The following is an 18,593-nucleotide window of genomic DNA, read 5'->3' on the forward strand; positions in this document are numbered from 1 at the left end:
CGCCATTTTGTGTGGGTATGCTGGATAATATTACGTCACAATCACTCCTTGTCGATGACTATATAGTCGCACTAGAATGCAATTTACTACATGCCGCTGGTGTACGTACATAATTAAATCAATCATGTAATGTTAATACCGACCCTGCACTCATTTATATTTATGAAGGTTGAAACGATGCGATCATTCGAAAATTGAACTGCGTTACCAATTCCGTCCGTCCCGTTCAAATGCATCGTATGAATTCAGAATTTGTGCCCCTGAGAAATTGGTGTTGCATCAATATTTCACAACGTATAGTGAGTAACGCGTGAGTAACGAATTAAACGACGTACTGGAAAGAGCACGGCGCGACAATACTGGAATACGAATGTATCAGGAAGACAAGAATGATGATTACAATCGAGAAAGCGCGCGGACAATCAGTAATCGTCGGCCAATCGCCAGCACAATAGGTTTCTGACTTCGCATTGTGTAGCTCGCATCGCGGTAATTGTTTGCTGATTAAAACGGCGATTTTAGCTGCATTGGTGCATTTTCCGATTTTCGCTAGGAAAGCATTACTGGAGTAACGATTATGAGCAGCAATTAATTCCAATTAGTAGGCATAGATAATAGTACACTGTTCACTTTCGCGATCCGATTCAAAATACTTATTACAAAAGTGGTTCAAAGATTATTTTGGACGCTGCTTGCTGCGCTCATCGATGTAAATACAATTAAATTTAAAGAAGAATTAGTAGTTAGTCGTCAAATCGTGATAGGAGGTGGTATTTCTCAGCGCCAGCCAGACATCTCTAACAAGGTCGCGTTTTTATCCTCTCGCCCCGCTGCGTTTGGTTACTATATAATTAGTGATGTACATTTGCAAATCTAAAAGGATCGTTAATTCGCTCCAATAGGAATCAGTGTGTTTTGCGAAATACAAAGTGATAATTTTTTTGAACCGTACATCCGTCGGACGGCGAGGTTTCTCCGATGTATAAATTGTAGGTATGCCGCATACCCACAATAATTACAGGTTAAGCACGACATACGCAAGTTGTGCTTATGGTTTCTATGTATTGCCCATATGCTACACCCCAAATCGGATATGAATCGAGTACATGCCTGCAACATGCTACCTCGAATCCTTCATTTTTCCTTTGCAAAAACCTAGGGACGAATTACCAGGAACTAATTCATCAGTGTCCCATATAGTTAGTATTAAAATCACACTGACGTGGAGGTTTCGAAACAGCTAATATTGCCAAGTCGCATTAAAACCAAAAACGGCGGTACGGCGCTACGTCGATTTTCGTAGATGTTTGTACTAATATTGCAATATCATCAATGTTGCTAGCGTACGGGGCGTTGGCGTCGAAAGAATTTGCAATGTACACTTATAGCATCTCCGTAGTGAGTAAAACCAATCGTACTAATGCAGAGTAGCGAGACAGAATTTTGTTCAAGTACGCGCAGAAGTAGCCTTGTGTTTTTCGAATCATCTCAAAACTACTTAAAGTAGAAGTAGAATTCGGTGTTTTTGAAAAATACTCATGCCAGTAAGTAGTTTTGAAAAGCAGTCATAAGCACGCTCTCCTTGAACGTCAAAACTTGGAAACTGAAACATGCAGAAGGTGCAAAGAGCAGGATATGTGTTGCTACATTTCATGTAGGAGCAGGGCATATATTTTTTCAACAGCATAGGGAAGCACCGCATCTTGTGAATTAAATGATAGCTTCGCTATAGAAAAGTGGTTCTATATATTTTTCACTGCATTCCACTAAATGTGACAGTATGGCGCCATCCCTCAAATTACAAGGCCCCTAATTAATAAGAGAATGAGCCATATGGATTGGCTGTTTCGGATACTACGTGTCGGATACGCTTTTCATGAGAATTAAGGTAACTGAAACTATAGTGGATCATATTAATCCAAACGTTTTGCGGAGCTCTATTTGCTGTGAGTAAACTGTCAAATGGGCGACTATGCGGCCGGAAATTGCGCAGAATGCAATCTTTGTATAAATGATATTGACCGAGACTTTCGTGGTGACAGATTGGTCACTGCATATCTATTTTTGAATCTCCACGAAAACGGCCCAGAATATCTCCGTTTTGGTCTCTCTACCCCTCTCTCGCTCTCTCTCTCTCTCTCTCTCTCTTGTTGGAAAAACATAGTACTTCTACAGAAGTATAGTTCGTTTATGATATCTAGGTATACACGGGCGTGATTTAGGATTTCGTTCCAGGCTTTTGTGAGACGTCGGACGGGTTCCAACACTTGTAAATTTATCATTTCAAACTACCGCAAGATTGCGATAAAATTAAACGAAGCGAAGGAGTGCAAACAACGTGTGTATCTTAGTCTACTGAAGTCGACCTCGGTCGGAACCGAGCTATTGATGTTAAAACAGTCGAACATACCACGAGGTAATACTAAATGGTGACAACCTCTGAAATGTTCTGGTTCGTGTGGACGCGAACCGTTTTGAAAGGGCTTGACTAAAAAAGAAACGTAAAATACGCCCCGACGGGTATTTCGGGAACGATATCGGAAAATGACTTTATTTTATTAGTCAACCCATGTATTATAGAAAGAAACGAGTATTTCAGAAGTAGAATCGGAAAAAGGACATTGTTTTTGTAAACCCAATACTATTACTCGAGAAAATTTCCAAATCACGCGTTTTCTCCTCCAGTATTATATCTTTTAAAACTTTTGAAAAGTGTCTTCTTTTTCGGAGCTCAAAATTTAGTAACTCCAGTACACGATACCCAGCGACAACTCGGGACACATTTGGCGACGATGCTGAAGTACATGCTGACTTTTTAAACATCACCAAATGTTTAACATCAATATCTTCCGTCGCTTTGCCAATAATTTCGACGAGGAATTGCAAGGGATTGTTAGCTTACGCCTTAACGATCCATCCAGGGTAGACCGGACAATGTATTCTTAAGGCGTGGCCGGACTATTGCTTCACTGATATTGATCAGAGTGCAAAACCGGATTCTTTACTTGCGACAGATATTACCTCAAAACAAGTTATACAATAGCCATCACCCCAATCGAACGGATTTGGTTTTTTATGATACAATAAATATATCAAATCATGATAGATCCCGTAGACAACGATGCATTCTTTATATTAATATCGTTGATGCCAATAATAATTAATTGGTTGATTCAGCACAGTTCGCTGACCATACCTATAAATCAGGGGTGTCAAACTCAACTTGGGTCGCGGGCCGGATTCAAACCTTCAGATCGCTCGAGGGCCGGACCAGTCAATTAAATCCCAACTGTTACCTCAGAATACGTTGGCGTTTTAGCGTCTGTGAATGACTAATTTTGATCCATTTTTCCATAGATCTCTGAACTCAGTGTGCACTATTTCCACTTCTCATAATCGGGTGTCAATGCCACAAACTTGTTGATTATGGTGATCATAGAGTGAGACCACAGCAACGCTATCGGTTGGTTATAATGTGGCCTGGCTATGACACGGCTTGACATTTGCCGTCTTGTGAGATTATGTAATGGAAATAGTTCTTACTATTAAAAATGTGCTGGATAATAGAAGACTTTTTACAACTACTAAGGATTACTCCGCGGGCCGGATGAAATCATCTGGAGAGCCATATGTTTGACACCCCTGTCCTACATCTACTGTATTTTCTTCCTGCGACAGTGTGATTGCGGGCGAAGCTCACAGCAGATAGTCACTAAATATTCACAAAAAGGAAAGCCAAATATTTCGAGCAAACTTTCAAACAAAGCAAATAGTTTTCTTTTCATGCTGCCAGAGCATTGCTAAGAGTGGCCCGAACTTAAAATGTAAATAATTTCAACCAAATATGTTATAATGACGTGAAAAATTTTAATATATCAAAAAGGTTCACAGTACAGAACCTACTAAGGCTTGTTTGCGAACGCGAATCCCCAAGTTTTGTAGTTGCGCACACCGCACGCGAACGTGAACCTCACGTTGACACCATCCGTACTAAATAGTACATTCGAGATCTGTTACAGCAGGCCTGGGCAAAGTGCGGCCCGCGAAGCTATTTCATGCGGCCCGCGAAAGGTTGCATGGGATTCAAAACATAAAACTTGCTTTTTGAATGACTAAAACCATAGGCTGTATCCACTCAACAGGAAATTCGATAACTTTGAAGCCTGTTCATTAATCTGCCACGATTACGCTGCCTACGCACATCGTATGCGTAATCCAGATTCAAAATAGAGGCAATGTGGCAAAGTATGAGTAGCAAATAAAGTTACAAGAAATCACTTCTTTGTTGCCATTGTCACATTACGCATTAAACGGTATGTGTTTAAAATTGTTACGTGCTACGTCTCCAAATTCCTAATTCATAAAATAAGTCAATCAGTCCTCGCAATTACTATATGACTCATCATATCTATCACGGTCCATAAAGGATATTTGTATATTGGAGTCAGGGGTGAACCTGTCATTTTAGTTTTTTTACGAGCATGTCGCCGAGATTATGTATTTAAGTAATGTCGGTCTTATGACAAAAGTACGAAACACTCGATCAAGGGAGGGCGAAGTTCAGAAAAACACAAGCTTCGCTCAACATCATGGGGCTATTTACGCTGCACATTGCTCGGACGTCAGTGACCAAGAAAATCAGCTTTGTACTATTGCGCATACATTTCAGTGCAGTGGTTCTCGAAGTGGGAGACGTGAAAGCATCAGAAGAGGGGCGCGAAGCCGAAGTTTAATGAAAAACTTTTCCGCGCTTCGAGCGATTTACCTCCAGATTACAGTTATTGCTCTGTGTATTGTCTGACTTTGATATTTCAGAATTCCCTCATCAACAGCCATGCCATCAAACTATCCGTTGGGATTGCTAGCATTCTTGTTGCACTTTTTCATATTTTCTGATATCATGATAAGGGGCCGCGAAATTGATCACTATCATAAAGGGAGACGTGACTAAAAAAGTTTGAGAACCACTGTGCTGGTGTCTTAATATAGGCAAGTGGATAGCGGTTTAAAGAGAGTTAAAAATGTATCATGTTTAACATTGTTTCGAATCATGACAGCAAATAGGTTTTTTAAATAAATGTCAATTTCTCATTACCTGACATGAACACATTCACTGCGCAGCATGTATTAACAATGGAATTTCGAAAAAAAATTAAAATACGCTGGAAAATATAACTAAAATGTTTCACTCGGCCCGCCAACGTATTTTTTACTTATCATTTGGCCCGCGGAAAAAATAATTGCCAACCCCTGTGTTACAGGAAAACAAATATGCAATAGTTCACGTGTCCAACATACCGCCGCCACAAACCCAGTAGTGCACACCGCTACAGGGGTAGGGGAGCTGCAATGCATCCTTAAGTTATCGTGCGATATTTTTGGTGACAGCAGTCGATTATGATTCAAATAATTGATACCAGCACATACTGGCCAACATTCTCCGGGTCGAATAGCCTAGAACTGCAGAATATACGTTGTTAGCTCAGTAAGAGGTTTTGATATTTTGCGTCATTTGTAACATTAGATGGATAGCATGATTCTTTTATTGCTGTTTTTATTTGCCTTCACAACATCGCCAACGTGGGCAACAAACGCTCGACTCTCGCATTTCAAAGAAATTGTGTGCAACCAATGCCAGCAATTTGATGACTATACAGATTTGGTCACTTCGGGAAGCGAGAGGGTGGGTAAGGCTGACCCCCAAGCTGCGGTTAATATGACTTTGATCGAGCAAAGCATGGATAGAAAAATCAAGAAAGGTGAGATTTCCATCGCTGACTTTCGTCGAGGGATATTTATGAAGCGAATCGTACCATTTCTAGCTCTTCAACTGATCACCAGTAGTAGTTGTGATGGCGCAAATTTTGAATCAGCATTCGCACTTAATGATTCTGGGGGCGTCTTCAAATCGTACATACCCACAATTGGATTCAAAGATGTATTCTGTGATGTAACTGACGAAGGGGTAAATTGGACCGTGAGTTGAACGCGTGACTTTTGTAGAAAACATGAGATTATTTTCGGTTTCGTGGTAGGTTTTCCAACGAAGAATGAACGGAGACGTGAATTTCTTCAGAGGTTGGGATGATTATGTGGAGGGATTTGGCGATATTCAAGGAGATCATTGGTTGGGTATGATTTGATGTATTTGCCTGTTCTATCTCATGAATTGCGTCCAGCCACCCATCACCACTATATAACGGAATGAAGAGCACTTTGAATCCTATACGATTCAATATCACACATATTGTTGGTGGCGAGCACCTCGTCTAGTAGTCTAGTTACATAACTACATAATATCAATCATAGCATTGAGCATTTCCGATGTTTTACGAGGTAGCAAAGAGGTGGCATATCTATTAGTCGCGATCTAGCAGATCTATGGTAAAATAAATTGACATAATTGGGAGTGAGTTTAGAGTCAACACTATTGGAGTATTGTTTCAACATCTCTCTCTCTGTCTCTCTCTCTCTCTGTGTTTTCGCATAGACCACGTCACGAACTCTTGCACATGTTAGTTTATGAAAATCTACTTTCTTCCAGGCCTGGAAGCATTGCATCAGATGACAAACAGGGGGAACATGGAGTTGAAAATCAATATGATTAGAAAAGATGGCATTTATTGGGTGGCTAAGTACAGGTGAATGTGAATTGTGTGTATTGGGATTGTGCGTCTCATAGATTGGATATTAGCTGGTGAAATGCAGTTCGTAGTCGTTCGATGTACCTTCTAAAACGTCACATAGAAACTTGTTGCATGCTATTTATTTATAAGGCCGGAATCATATATCAATATTCAATAATATTTATCCAAATGCCATTCCTATTCCAGGTAACGCCAGTTCCACAGAACTGGGTCGGTTCCGGATTTTAATATCGATTTTCGGAGCCAGAGCGACAGTTGCTTTCGATTAATACTAGTTTTATTAAATTTAATTAATAAATTCTAGCGGCCTGATTAGCAATTACGCTGCTATTCGACCAAGTGACGAGTTATTGCCGCTATTTTCAATTGTTATTATTCTCATTATTCTTCAGGAATTTCCGCATCGGACCCGGATCCGACAAGTACAGACTGCACGTATCCGGATACTCCGGGAATGTATCCTCCGATGGTATCTTGTATCACAACAATCAACAATTCTCAACGAAAGATGCAGATCATGATGCTCATTCGACAGCAAATTGCGCTTCTAGTTACAAAGGAGCCTGGTGGTATAAGTACTGCGTCAACAGCAATCTGAATGGAAACTTTCACAAAACAGACCACAAGGGAGTTACTTTTAGCTCTATCAACATGCGCTTCTCGGAGATGAAGTTTCGCAAAAGATTGTGAAAAGAGACTTCAAAATACGCGATAAATGAAAAATCAACGAAATTGACTTTCGCAGATAAATTTGCTCACGTGCTCTGAATCGTCCGTCCCTTTATTGTAATTCACTCGCGATAAATTTCTTTTTAAATCGTAGAAACGGCAATTGCGATCAGCATCTTGTTGTTTTTTTCGCTCGAAAATTAAAATGCGAACATCTTGTTTCCTATCGACGCAGTGTTATGAAACAAACGGTGCGCGGCGTCAATAGTGTATTACAGTGCTCGGGAACCTTTTTTGTCCGAAGAGCCATATTGACCCTATTTTTTTCATCTCAACTCCCAGAGGGCCATACATGTCAATCAACTGTTGCGTCACAATTGAAAATCCGTGACGTCATGGTAGCACTAATTCGAACTCACTACATGGGATTTCTCGTGTGCGCCATATTTTATCTGTAAAAACTGTTATATATTGTTCTAAAATGAAGCTCGAAACGAGAGGTAAGGCACAGACGGGCCAAGCCTCACCATTGATAATGTAATTCATCGTAAGTATAGCTTAGAATTTATTATAACTGATATTAATCGAATGTGACTGTCACACTGATTCCGAAAATCTGAATACTTACCGACTTCTTAATTATCAAAGTATTCGGCGGTAACATAACGTTGCACTACATGCATACATTTTATCTCCGGTGCTACACAGAGCGTGGATAGCGATAACGTGGATACAAGAACGTGGATAGCTAAGGCGTTTTTTGAAATTCGAGTTCGTAATTCTGAATGTCACATCCACAACAGTTCATTTGTGCGCCGTAGATAAGGGAGACAATGTGTATTTGAAAACTGCGTTTTGAAATGGGAGTCACGATGTCTGCTATGCTCTTTGATTAATCAACGCATCGCACAATTCAAGATTTCGAGTCGGGTACATAGAATTCGCGAGTGATATTGGCCGCCGGCGTGACAGCAACTTAAATTTCATGATTGTAAAAAGAGGGGGTCCGAGCCCCTAAACCTGAAGACCGCATTGTCTTTACCTCTCAAAGACATGTTCATACTGCCACGAGAATAATTATTCTGGCTGTGATGAAAATTTACCAACAAGTCGCTGCAATATTGATCAATGCGGTACAAAAATAGATATTTGGCAAAGAGCCATATCTTATACTGAAAAGAGCCATATATGGCTCGCGAGCCATATAGGTTCCCGAGCACTGGTGTATTATATATCCCGCGCTAGAAATCTTCTTAACAATGCCAATCCCAATCTTTTATGGTGATTTTTCTGTATTTTATTGACCTGACCAGATCGAAAGTACACTGTAAAAAAAAACCTCGATTTACCGCGAAATGTTTGGAAGCACGGTAGCCAGACATTTCGTGGTAATGTAACATTACCGTTAGTCAATGTAAATTTAACTTACACTCGTCCGGTAAGCTCACTTTACACGCCAGACTGTAATGTTACAGTCGCCTCCGGTATATCCAATCTACATCTTATCTTGTATATTTGCCACTCAGACTGTAATTTTACCGCCTACCTACAATCGTACATACATGCTGTCTGTGTAAATCAGGATTACATACCAGCTTGTAAATTCACGTACATCCCATATATCTATCGCAAAGCAACCCGATGCTAAAATATCGCAAAAGCTTCTTCACACCCCCAAAACGACATTGGAACAAACTGTATATTCATTCATGATTCACGATGAGAAGATTATCGATGGAAAAGTATTGCTGCTGGAGGTCTAATTCTTCTTTAGGAGACATGCAGTAACACGAGTGGTCTCCAACCATCGGCCAAACTTCCAATTGTTTCTTTTTCTCGTCCTCATTCCTTCTGTGTAGCTAGTATCTTGCAGTTCCACTAAAAAGAATTCATGCGTAAGTCGCTATATTAAGCAAGGTTCCTAACCTAGACATGACATTATAAAGACTACTATAACAAATAGGGTTACAAAAATATAACAATTTTTGAAGCACCGGTACTGGTACATTGTGTGGTGACGGCTCCGCCTTTTACATGATATAGCAGAGATTCATGACTTACTTTATCAAATGCGGCGGGCAAGTTATAAATGATAATGCATCTTCGTGTGGGCCAATTATTATTAGTCATGCACTTTATTGACCAGAGTGAAGTTATCACACAAAATTCTATCACACAAATCGAAGGGTACCTACTAAATGTGACATATAACAACATGAACGGTTGTATCACCAAAATGATGAAACAATGGCGTATCCGGATATTGTATCCGGATTTGGACACTGACACATGATAAAACGTATATACAACTCTGTCCATACCAAATTTTATGCGGATCTGTCGCGTAAAACATGTCCAAAACAGACAACTATGATTTATTGCAAGTATTATTTCAACCAAATACAATACGCAAGAAGACGTTCAGGAGTCGAAGCTTGTCCCAAAGCATAATCGAACCGAGTTGTAGCCAATTCTACCGTCTAGTTCGAGTCGAATTTCATCTCTACTTTTCAGAAAAATTGCACGAGTATCATCACCTGGCCAACGTCTTTCGCAAAATTACACGTATAGCTCTCGGATTAAAGACGCCGATATTTCTATCATAGACAAGTGTACCACTTTTAACCACGTTCAGGAGTCGAAGCTTGTCCCAAAGCATAATCGAACCGAGTTGTAGCCAATTCTACCGTCTAGTTCGAGTCGAATTTCATCTCTACTTTTCAGAGAAATTGCACGAGTATCATCACCTGGCCAACGTCTTTCGCAAAATTACACGTATAGCTCTCGGATTAAAGACGCCGATATTTCTATCATAGACAAGTGTACCACTTTTAACCACGTTCAGGAGTCGAAACTTGTCCCAAAGCATAATCGAACCGAGTTGTAGCCAATTCTACCGTCTAGTTCGAGTCGAATTTCATCTCTACTTTTCAGAAAAATTGCACGAGTATCATCACCTGGCCAACGTCTTTCGCAAAATTACACGTATAGCTCTAGGTTTAAAGACGCCGATATTTCTATCATAGACAAGTGTTCCACTTTTAACCACGTTCAGGAGTCGAGGCTTGTCCCAAAGCATAATCGAACCGAGTTTTAGCCAATTCTACCGTCTAGTTCGAGTCGAATTTCCTAGACGAAGCTTGTATAGCACCTTCATCTTGCCAAATATTTAAGCTGTAGCAAATGTCTTAAGGGTCATAAACGCCGCCGACTTCTAGAAAAAAACTACCACATTCTGAAAAATCCCGTCTATGACAATTGCCACGAAATCACAAAAACCTCTCGTGTTTCGATGAGCACAGCTCCGGAAAACAACATTTGTAGTAAATGTCTTATACACCCCTAGACGAAGCTTGTATAGCACTTTCATTTTGCCAAATATTTAAGCTGTAGCAAATGTCTCGAGGGTCCAAAACAACGACCACTTATAGAAAACATTACCACATATTGACGGATCGCCAACAAATCGCGAACTCTCACATCGCTATTGACCTTGCTGTTCAGGTTGACATTACTGCTGTAGGCATACCGAAGAGCCGTTAGTAGTGAAAGAAATGAACGAGTTCTCGCACGAAGGAGTCAGACTACATGACAAAGAAATACTGATGTAGCCATCGCGCCAGGAATTCTACTATCTCCAGACCCACTCGACGTAAACATGACTTTTCGCTACCCTCCATCCTGGATATGACAATAATAAAATCTCACAAGGCATTATAAGGAAGACACAGACGTATATTGTTTTCTCAGACATAAAATGTTACAGAAATTGGCGATATAACTGATTATCTCCATTACTGCCAAGTAACACAATGTATCATATCAGTGAATATAAACATATAGCAGTCTCCCTTTGCAGGAAAGCAGAAGCAAACATATAGATTATTGTAACACTGTCAGTTATGGCAACATGCTTGTAATAGCAGCATATGGATTCAATGAACACTAACAGTGGCACAATATATCAATGCACTATTCCAACTGTACACATACGTACTGTACATGCAAGGCTGTGGCATCTGTATGTTTGTACCAAGCATCATAAACAGGGGCAGACAGTGGTTGAGAGCCGCAATAGAATTTCAAAGAAAAGAACATGTGAACTCAGCAACAATAACCGGAATTACCAAAGGTCATGTAGTGGACACAGACTCTTCAACAGAAGAGAGCTAACAAAGGACATATTATCATGCACATGATTCCAGTTCAGCACAAAGTCCCAACAGGCTGTGAATACAGTGAATCGATACAACTCAAACATATGCTTCTGGGAGCTTCGGTGCAAATAGCTAGTCAACAAAACTGCAAAATATTATTCAAAGACATGGTGCGATTGGATGTTAAGTGAATAACGCTACTAGGTGATTTGGTGCAAAGAGTCAACAAAACTGCAAAATACTACTCAAATATGCCTGGCATCGAGGGGAGGCAGAGTTGTCAAAGACATGGTGCGATTGGATGTTGGGTGAATAACAGTACTAGATGACTCTGTGCAAAGGAGTATATATAAAGATATGGTGTGATTGGATGTTGGGTGAAAAACGCTACTAGGTGATTTGGTGTAAAGAGTCAACGAAACTGCAAAATATTATTCAAATATGTCTGGCATCAAGGGGAGGCAGAGTTGTCAAAGACATGGTGCGAGATTGGATGCAGCAATAAATTTCAGCATCCCGTCTCATACAGTCCTTCACGATGCGTTTGTACCAAAACCACGTCCAGAATTCATACCGATAAATGCGTGTATATTACAGTACACAGCACTTAGTTTGTTGCTGATGTTGATGTGAGGCGTGCAAATTACTGCCCAACATAACATTGAGCAGAGGCAGAGTTGTCAAAGACATGGTGCGGTGTTAACATAATGATAATATAAATAGAGTACTAGGTCTACATGCAAATTAAGGAAAATGTTGGATAGGAAGTGATGCGTGCAAACTATCACATATAGCGCAGTAAAAATGGTTACAAAGTTGCTGAAGAGGAAGCACATCCAAACTGCAAGCGGGTCCAAAAAGGGCAACGGCCATGTCGTAACGCTCACGTTGCATGGTTTGAACATGAAAGAGAAATTTGAAATCGAAGATGTGTACAAGTCACCTACAATGAACGTCATGGATGATCATATTCTTGATAGCAAAACGGCTATAACATTGAGCAGAGGCAGAGTTGTCAAAGACATGGTGCGGTGTTAACATAATGATAATATAAATAGAGTACTAGGTCTACATGCAAATTAAGGAAAATGCTGCGATAGGAAGTGATGCGTGCAAACTATCACACATAGCGCAGTAAAAATGGTTACAAAGTTGCTGAAGAGGAAGCACATCCAAACTGCAAGCGGGTCCAAAAAGGGCAACGGCCATGTCGTAACGCTCACGTTGCATGGTTTGAACATGAAAGAGAAATTTGAAATCGAAGATGTGTACTAGTCACCTACAATGAACGTCTATGATAGAAATATCGGCGTCTTTAATCCGAGAGCTATACGTGTAATTTTGCGAAAGACGTTGGCCAGGTGATGATACTCGTGCAATTTCTCTGAAAAGTAGAGATGAAATTCGACTCGAACTAGACGGTAGAATTGGCTACAACTCGGTTCGATTATGCTTTGGGACAAGCTTCGACTCCTGAACGTGGTTAAAAGTGGTACACTTGTCTATGATAGAAATATCGGCGTCTTTAATCCGAGAGCTATACGTGTAATTTTGCGAAAGACGTTGGCCAGGTGATGATACTCGTGCAATTTCTCTGAAAAGTAGAGATGAAATTCGACTCGAACTAGACGGTAGAATTGGCTACAACTCGGTTCGATTATGCTTTGGGACAAGCTTCGACTCCTGAACGTGGTTAAAAGTGGCACACTTGTCTATGATAGAAATATCGGCGTCTTTAATCCGAGAGCTATACGTGTAATTTTGCGAAAGACGTTGGCCAGGTGATGATACTCGTGCAATTTTTCTGAAAAGTAGAGATGAAATTCGACTCGAACTAGACGGTAGAATTGGCTACAACTCGGTTCGATTATGCTTTGGGACAAGCTTCGACTCCTGAACGTGGTTAAAAATGGTACACTTGTCTATGATAGAAATATCGGCGTCTTTAATCCGAGAGCTATACGTGTAATTTTGCGAAAGACGTTGGCCAGGTGATGATACTCGTGCAATTTTTCTGAAAAGTAGAGATGAAATTCGACTCGAACTAGACGGTAGAATTGGCTACAACTCGGTTCGATTATGCTTTGGGACAAGCTTCGACTCCTGAACGTGGTTAAAAGTGGTACACTTGTCTATGATAGAAATATCGGCGTCTTTAATCCGAGAGCTATACGTGTAATTTTGCGAAAGACGTTGGCCAGGTGATGATACTCGTGCAATTTTTCTGAAAAGTAGAGATGAAATTCGACTCGAACTAGACGGTAGAATTGGCTACAACTCGGTTCGATTATGCTTTGGGACAAGCTTCGACTCCTGAACGTGGTTAAAAGTGGTACACTTGTCTATGATAGAAATATCGGCGTCTTTAATCCGAGAGCTATACGTGTAATTTTGCGAAAGACGTTGGCCAGGTGATGATACTCGTGCAATTTCTCTGAAAAGTAGAGATGAAATTCGACTCGAACTAGACGGTAGAATTGGCTAAAACTGCTTTGGGACAAGCCTCGACTCCTGAACGTCTTCTTGCGTATTGTATTTGGTTGAAATAATACTTGCAATAAATCATAGTTGTCTGTTTTGGACATGTTTTACGCGACAGATCCGCATAAATTTTGGTATGGACAGAGTTGTATATACGTTTTATCATGTGTCAGTGTCCAAATCCGGATACAATATCCGGATACGCCATTGTTTCATCATTTTGGTGATACAACCGTTCATGTTGTTATATGTCACATTTAGTAGGTACCCTTCGATTTGTGTGATAGAATTTTGTGTGATAACTTCACTCTGGTACTTTATTGCATGCTGTTATTTCTTGACCCCCGGACAGGATTGTCCAATGTCCATCGTATCAGTAGCGGAAATATATTGAAATCGCCCAAATGTACCATAAAAAATTTTTGAGGACCACAAGATTCTGATTCCTGCTCAGATTTAGAAGGGCGCTACTATATTAGAATCGAAAAATTAAGTTATGTTGAATTGCGTGGAGGGCAAAGAAAATTTTAAAAGTAATTAAAATCTCTAAAAAAATTGGGAGTGAATTAGTAACTTCAATTTGCATGTCGATGGATGCTAACACATACTAATTGAATTAGGTGTTGACGGCCGCACAAATTCCCATCTACGGCAGCAGGTTGCCCATCCCTGATATAATAGTAGGCTATACATTTGGTATGTCTTACGCTAAGTTCGAATCCGTATTCCAGTCTTTAACATTTTTGACAAATCTCCCCAAACTTGTTTGAAAATAGCAAAAAAACATTGGACAGGACATCAATTTGTTTCAAGATAGGTTGCACTGAGACTAATCCTAATGCTGGTAGTGACTACAGAGAACAAGGCGTCGTTCTGTACTGCCATGCTCAATTTGTTCAGTTTTGGAATTGAATTGAATTAAATTGTGTTGATATAGGGTAGCTTAATTGAGGGCGAAACCGAGCAACCTATTGTCTTACGCAGTGCAGTTCGCCAGCTATTAACAACAGCTACCCAGCGCAACGAGCTTTAGGCTACTGCAAAAGCTATGAAGTAATGAATGACTTACACGTGGGAATTCCTCTAAATCTTCAAAGAATATCAAAAATTTGCTTGAATGAAGCTGAGCGCGACTGCTGGAGTTTGAATTTGGCGAGCTTGAATCTTGAATACGAAAAAAGTTTCATCTTCAACAACCGTCTTCTGAAAATGGTTGCGAAACACATGTTTAGTCAGAATTTATACAGACTTAGTCAATTTGTCGCGTTCCCCAGGTTGAGAACCATTGATCTTAGGTATTGAAGCAAAAGCTTCCTTATTTGACATGGCATGTGTGCCAAACAAATACAGCAGTGGATGGAAACATCTCTATGCTATGGCCCAAAAATGACATGAACATGCCAATAGTTTCAACTACTCCACGGCAGAGTATGTGGTGTCACAGGTTAGTATATAGGTCGACTAACATCCCAAAATAGAACAGAGAATGCGGCGAATGAAATATTTCAATCATGAAATCAAAGTCATCCCGGTGGTGTGCACAGTCGTAGATATTCCCGGTAACGAAGACTATGTAGTACTGTACCTTTTACGATGCGTAGCCCAATCAGCATTCCTAGGAATCTTCAACGATCGTGTCCGCTTTCTTCAAGCACAACAAGCTTAGCTCCACCCTTTGCTCAAATCTCAATAATGGCCAGACGACGATACGACACTCTAACGATTTTGAAATAAGTGGTATTCATCCGCTGACATGCCACCAATAATAATTACTGGCCACTGCGTTATAATGTTTGATTTAGGTCGTTTTTTTCATACAGAAACATTTATCATTACATCTAGTCCCTTTCTTTTCCATCTAATTGCGTATAAATTGATATTTATTCCATGTGTTGTCACTACTTACCGTACTTACTTAAACAGACGCTGCTTGTGATGTCACAGTTGTGCGTTGGTTGTTTACTATACGAATCTCAGAAAAAGCAGTAACGCGTAGCGGTAACCTAATAGAGATGGGCTTAACCGATATTTTGCAGTAGCAGTTACGAACTGCTACTTTCGAAATCTTAACTGTTATTTTTAACTGCTACTTTTTAGCAGTTATATTGGAGGTAAATCCTACGTCACAATTGACCGCAAATTTAGTCGAAAAGTACAAATGTAGGGTATTCGTTTACTTCTAAACTCGACGATATCAAACCTCGACTTTAATCTAACTATTAATTATGGTTGAAGTCATAATCACACAGAGTCGTCTAGCCTCATCTTACTATAGAGCTTGAAGGAGATCCATTCATGGGGGTATTTTTACGGAACCGCACACCTTATGCCGTTAAAGTTTATTCATAGAATTTCATCAATTCAAAACATCACAAGACTGCAATACAATGAATGATAGAAAGATGCCGAAACGACTAGGAGAAGTCTTAAGATCAGACACCCACCTGAGCCTAGGCTATGTAAAGATGAGGCATGCACATTGCACATGACAAATTTAATTTTGCAGCCGAAGATGTCATTCAGTCAAATTGGGTGGTGGTTGAAAATAAGCACTACTGTCGTCACTAGTGTGATGTAGTGGTCTGGTTGAGACTGTACTGTAGTGGCACTCTTTTCTCGAATAATGAAACACATCAGAGAACTACCACTATTCCATCCGGTAGTCAAGGATAGATGTAGGCTATATTGCATGTCAAGGCTATGTGCTTAAGTGCTATTCTGTTGACTGTGATTTGGGTTAGCAGGTAACTGCTACTGCTACTTGAAAAGCTTAACTGTTACTTTTTAACGGTCTGCTATTTTTTTCACATCTCTATAACCTAATGTAACCTGTTACAGGTCGCTTTGTTCGCCATTAACAAATGGTCAACTTAGCACGTGGTGCTTATATTTCTAGTTTCCCGAACAATATTATACATCCTAAACTGATATTCTAACTCATCAGTCCTATCCGTTACAACGAATGTAACCAGCGAGACCGGCCGTATAGCCATAGCCTTATAATATAATATAGTGGCTATCTACGATTGTCAGTTGTTTCTTTTACCCTACTATGTACTATACTGAAATTGGTACTAGGGCCAACAATTTCCGTATGACAGACCCAGACTCGCGAACGAGGTTGAATCAGGTCAAATCACCACGAGAATGATATCAGTAACATTCAGTTCCACGTATACATTGGCTGCAGAGATTTTCAAGCTAATCAATTTTGCCAATAGTCTGGTAAACTTCAGTAACGAGTAACTGACAGTAATTTTGCGAAGAAATTCTGGTAACTTGACTTTGGAGCTAAATTGAGGTAATATTACATAACAAAATGTAAAATTACAAGCTACGCACAGTTATTGGCAGCTACCGGTAATTCGTTGCAAAATTTACAGAGATTTCCCAGTAAATCTACCAGATTTTTTACAGTGTAACTTTCAATTAATAACACTGGCCTACAAATTTCAAAAAAAAAAAAAATTTACGCAAAAACCTTTGATGATTGATATAGGCCAGGGTAGCTGAATCCCATTCTGAGCTCAGAATTGCTTTATGTGTTATCACGTCAGATGAACGTTGCTCAACTTCTTAAATTGATAAAATTTCGACTTTCATTAGCGACATTAGAGCGAGTTTATATAACAGTCACAGGATGACTGAGTTTTCGGTGAACTTTAATCCACTGGTTCTCAATCACCTTTCAATCAGGACCTCTTTTGACTTTTGAAAATATATGTGGACGCAACCATTTTTAGTCGGTAGCAGGTATCATCTTTTTACATCGCTCTTGGTTTAAGGATTGTGTTTAGAAGCTTATCTTTATACATCTGCTCTACAGACTTGATCGGTCAGTGCTCTTTCGTAAAACGTAAAACTTGTAAACAATGATCATTACATTGTTCGTATGCAGTAGAGATATGTGTACTCTATGGCAGTGGTTCTCGACATTTTTGACCTCGCGGACCGCTAAAATTTCGAAAAATATTTGACTGACCGATGGATTTAAAAAATTGAAATCAACCCCAAATGTAAAGTATATATAACCGTTTTTGTCAAGTGGTGCTAGAGCAGTGGTCTCAAACACGCGGCCCGCGAAAACATTTTGTACGGTTCGCGTCGGCATTCTGGATTTTTAGGTATTCGACAATATTTAACTGGCACATATCTTATTTCTGATTTGAAAACTTATAATTCACTCTAAAACTATTACGAAAACCTGAAGCTATTCATCTAACTTCGCCATCACATCACTTTCAAAAGCTACCATGCAGTAGAAGATCAGCTATTATGTTACATTACCTGATCAGTGATCATGATGATAACACATGACCTCAAATACTTCGTAGTTCTAACAGCACATAATGAATCACGCCTTCTAATGACTTGACGACTCCTAAATTAGTCCATTGATGACATGATCAACATTGTAAACAATGGAATTTTCCGGTACAGACGATTAAATAGACGGATGACCCTAAATTGTCCTGACTGGATCGATTTTGCATTTTTACTGCGTATTCAGCTGCTTTATTTACCAATCGTTTCGATTACACTACACATCAGATGCCTACACCGCCCCCATCTCCTCTCATCGCCCCCTACCGCTCAATTTTATAGCCAGCGCCCCCAATCGCCCATTTCATGGCCAGCG

General features: G+C 39.9%; 2 protein-coding genes and 1 long non-coding RNA gene across 3 annotated transcripts in view; 1 reads left to right on the plus strand and 2 right to left on the minus strand.

Annotated features, from left to right (window-relative positions):
- Positions 1-18,593, minus strand: part of LOC145438848 (uncharacterized) — a 115,673-nt gene that overhangs the window by 28,883 nt on the left and 68,197 nt on the right. The window lies entirely within an intron of this gene.
- On the plus strand, positions 5,463-8,593 carry LOC145438837 (fibrinogen C domain-containing protein 1-like). The gene is made up of 5 exons (XM_080316202.1): positions 5,463-5,759; positions 5,823-5,977; positions 6,036-6,132; positions 6,545-6,641; positions 7,040-8,593. The coding sequence occupies exons 1-5, from the start codon at positions 5,525-5,527 to the stop codon at positions 7,335-7,337; spliced, it is 882 nt and encodes a 293-aa protein (XP_080172328.1). The 5' UTR covers positions 5,463-5,524; the 3' UTR covers positions 7,338-8,593.
- Positions 8,998-17,399, minus strand: LOC145438838 (uncharacterized). The gene is made up of 4 exons (XR_013915039.1): positions 16,774-17,399; positions 15,540-15,957; positions 15,024-15,157; positions 8,998-9,194 (listed from the first exon to the last, which is right to left on the minus strand). It is a non-coding gene; the product is annotated as an uncharacterized LOC145438838 (long non-coding RNA).

This window comes from Botryllus schlosseri, chromosome 5 (assembly GCF_051294905.1).
Source record: "Botryllus schlosseri isolate E-star chromosome 5, Bs_hap1, whole genome shotgun sequence".
NCBI lineage: Eukaryota > Metazoa > Chordata > Ascidiacea > Stolidobranchia > Styelidae > Botryllus > Botryllus schlosseri.

Bases quoted from the DNA above. Each gene is read 5' to 3' on its own strand.
- LOC145438837 (XM_080316202.1), top strand. From the start codon at position 5,525: ATGGATAGCATGATTCTTTTATTGCTGTTTTTATTTGCCTTCACAACA. The intron at 5,760-5,822 runs GTGAGATTTCCA...TACCATTTCTAG, and splicing joins GGATAGAAAAATCAAGAAAG to CTCTTCAACTGATCACCAGT. The intron at 5,978-6,035 runs GTGAGTTGAACG...GTTTCGTGGTAG, and splicing joins ACGAAGGGGTAAATTGGACC to GTTTTCCAACGAAGAATGAA.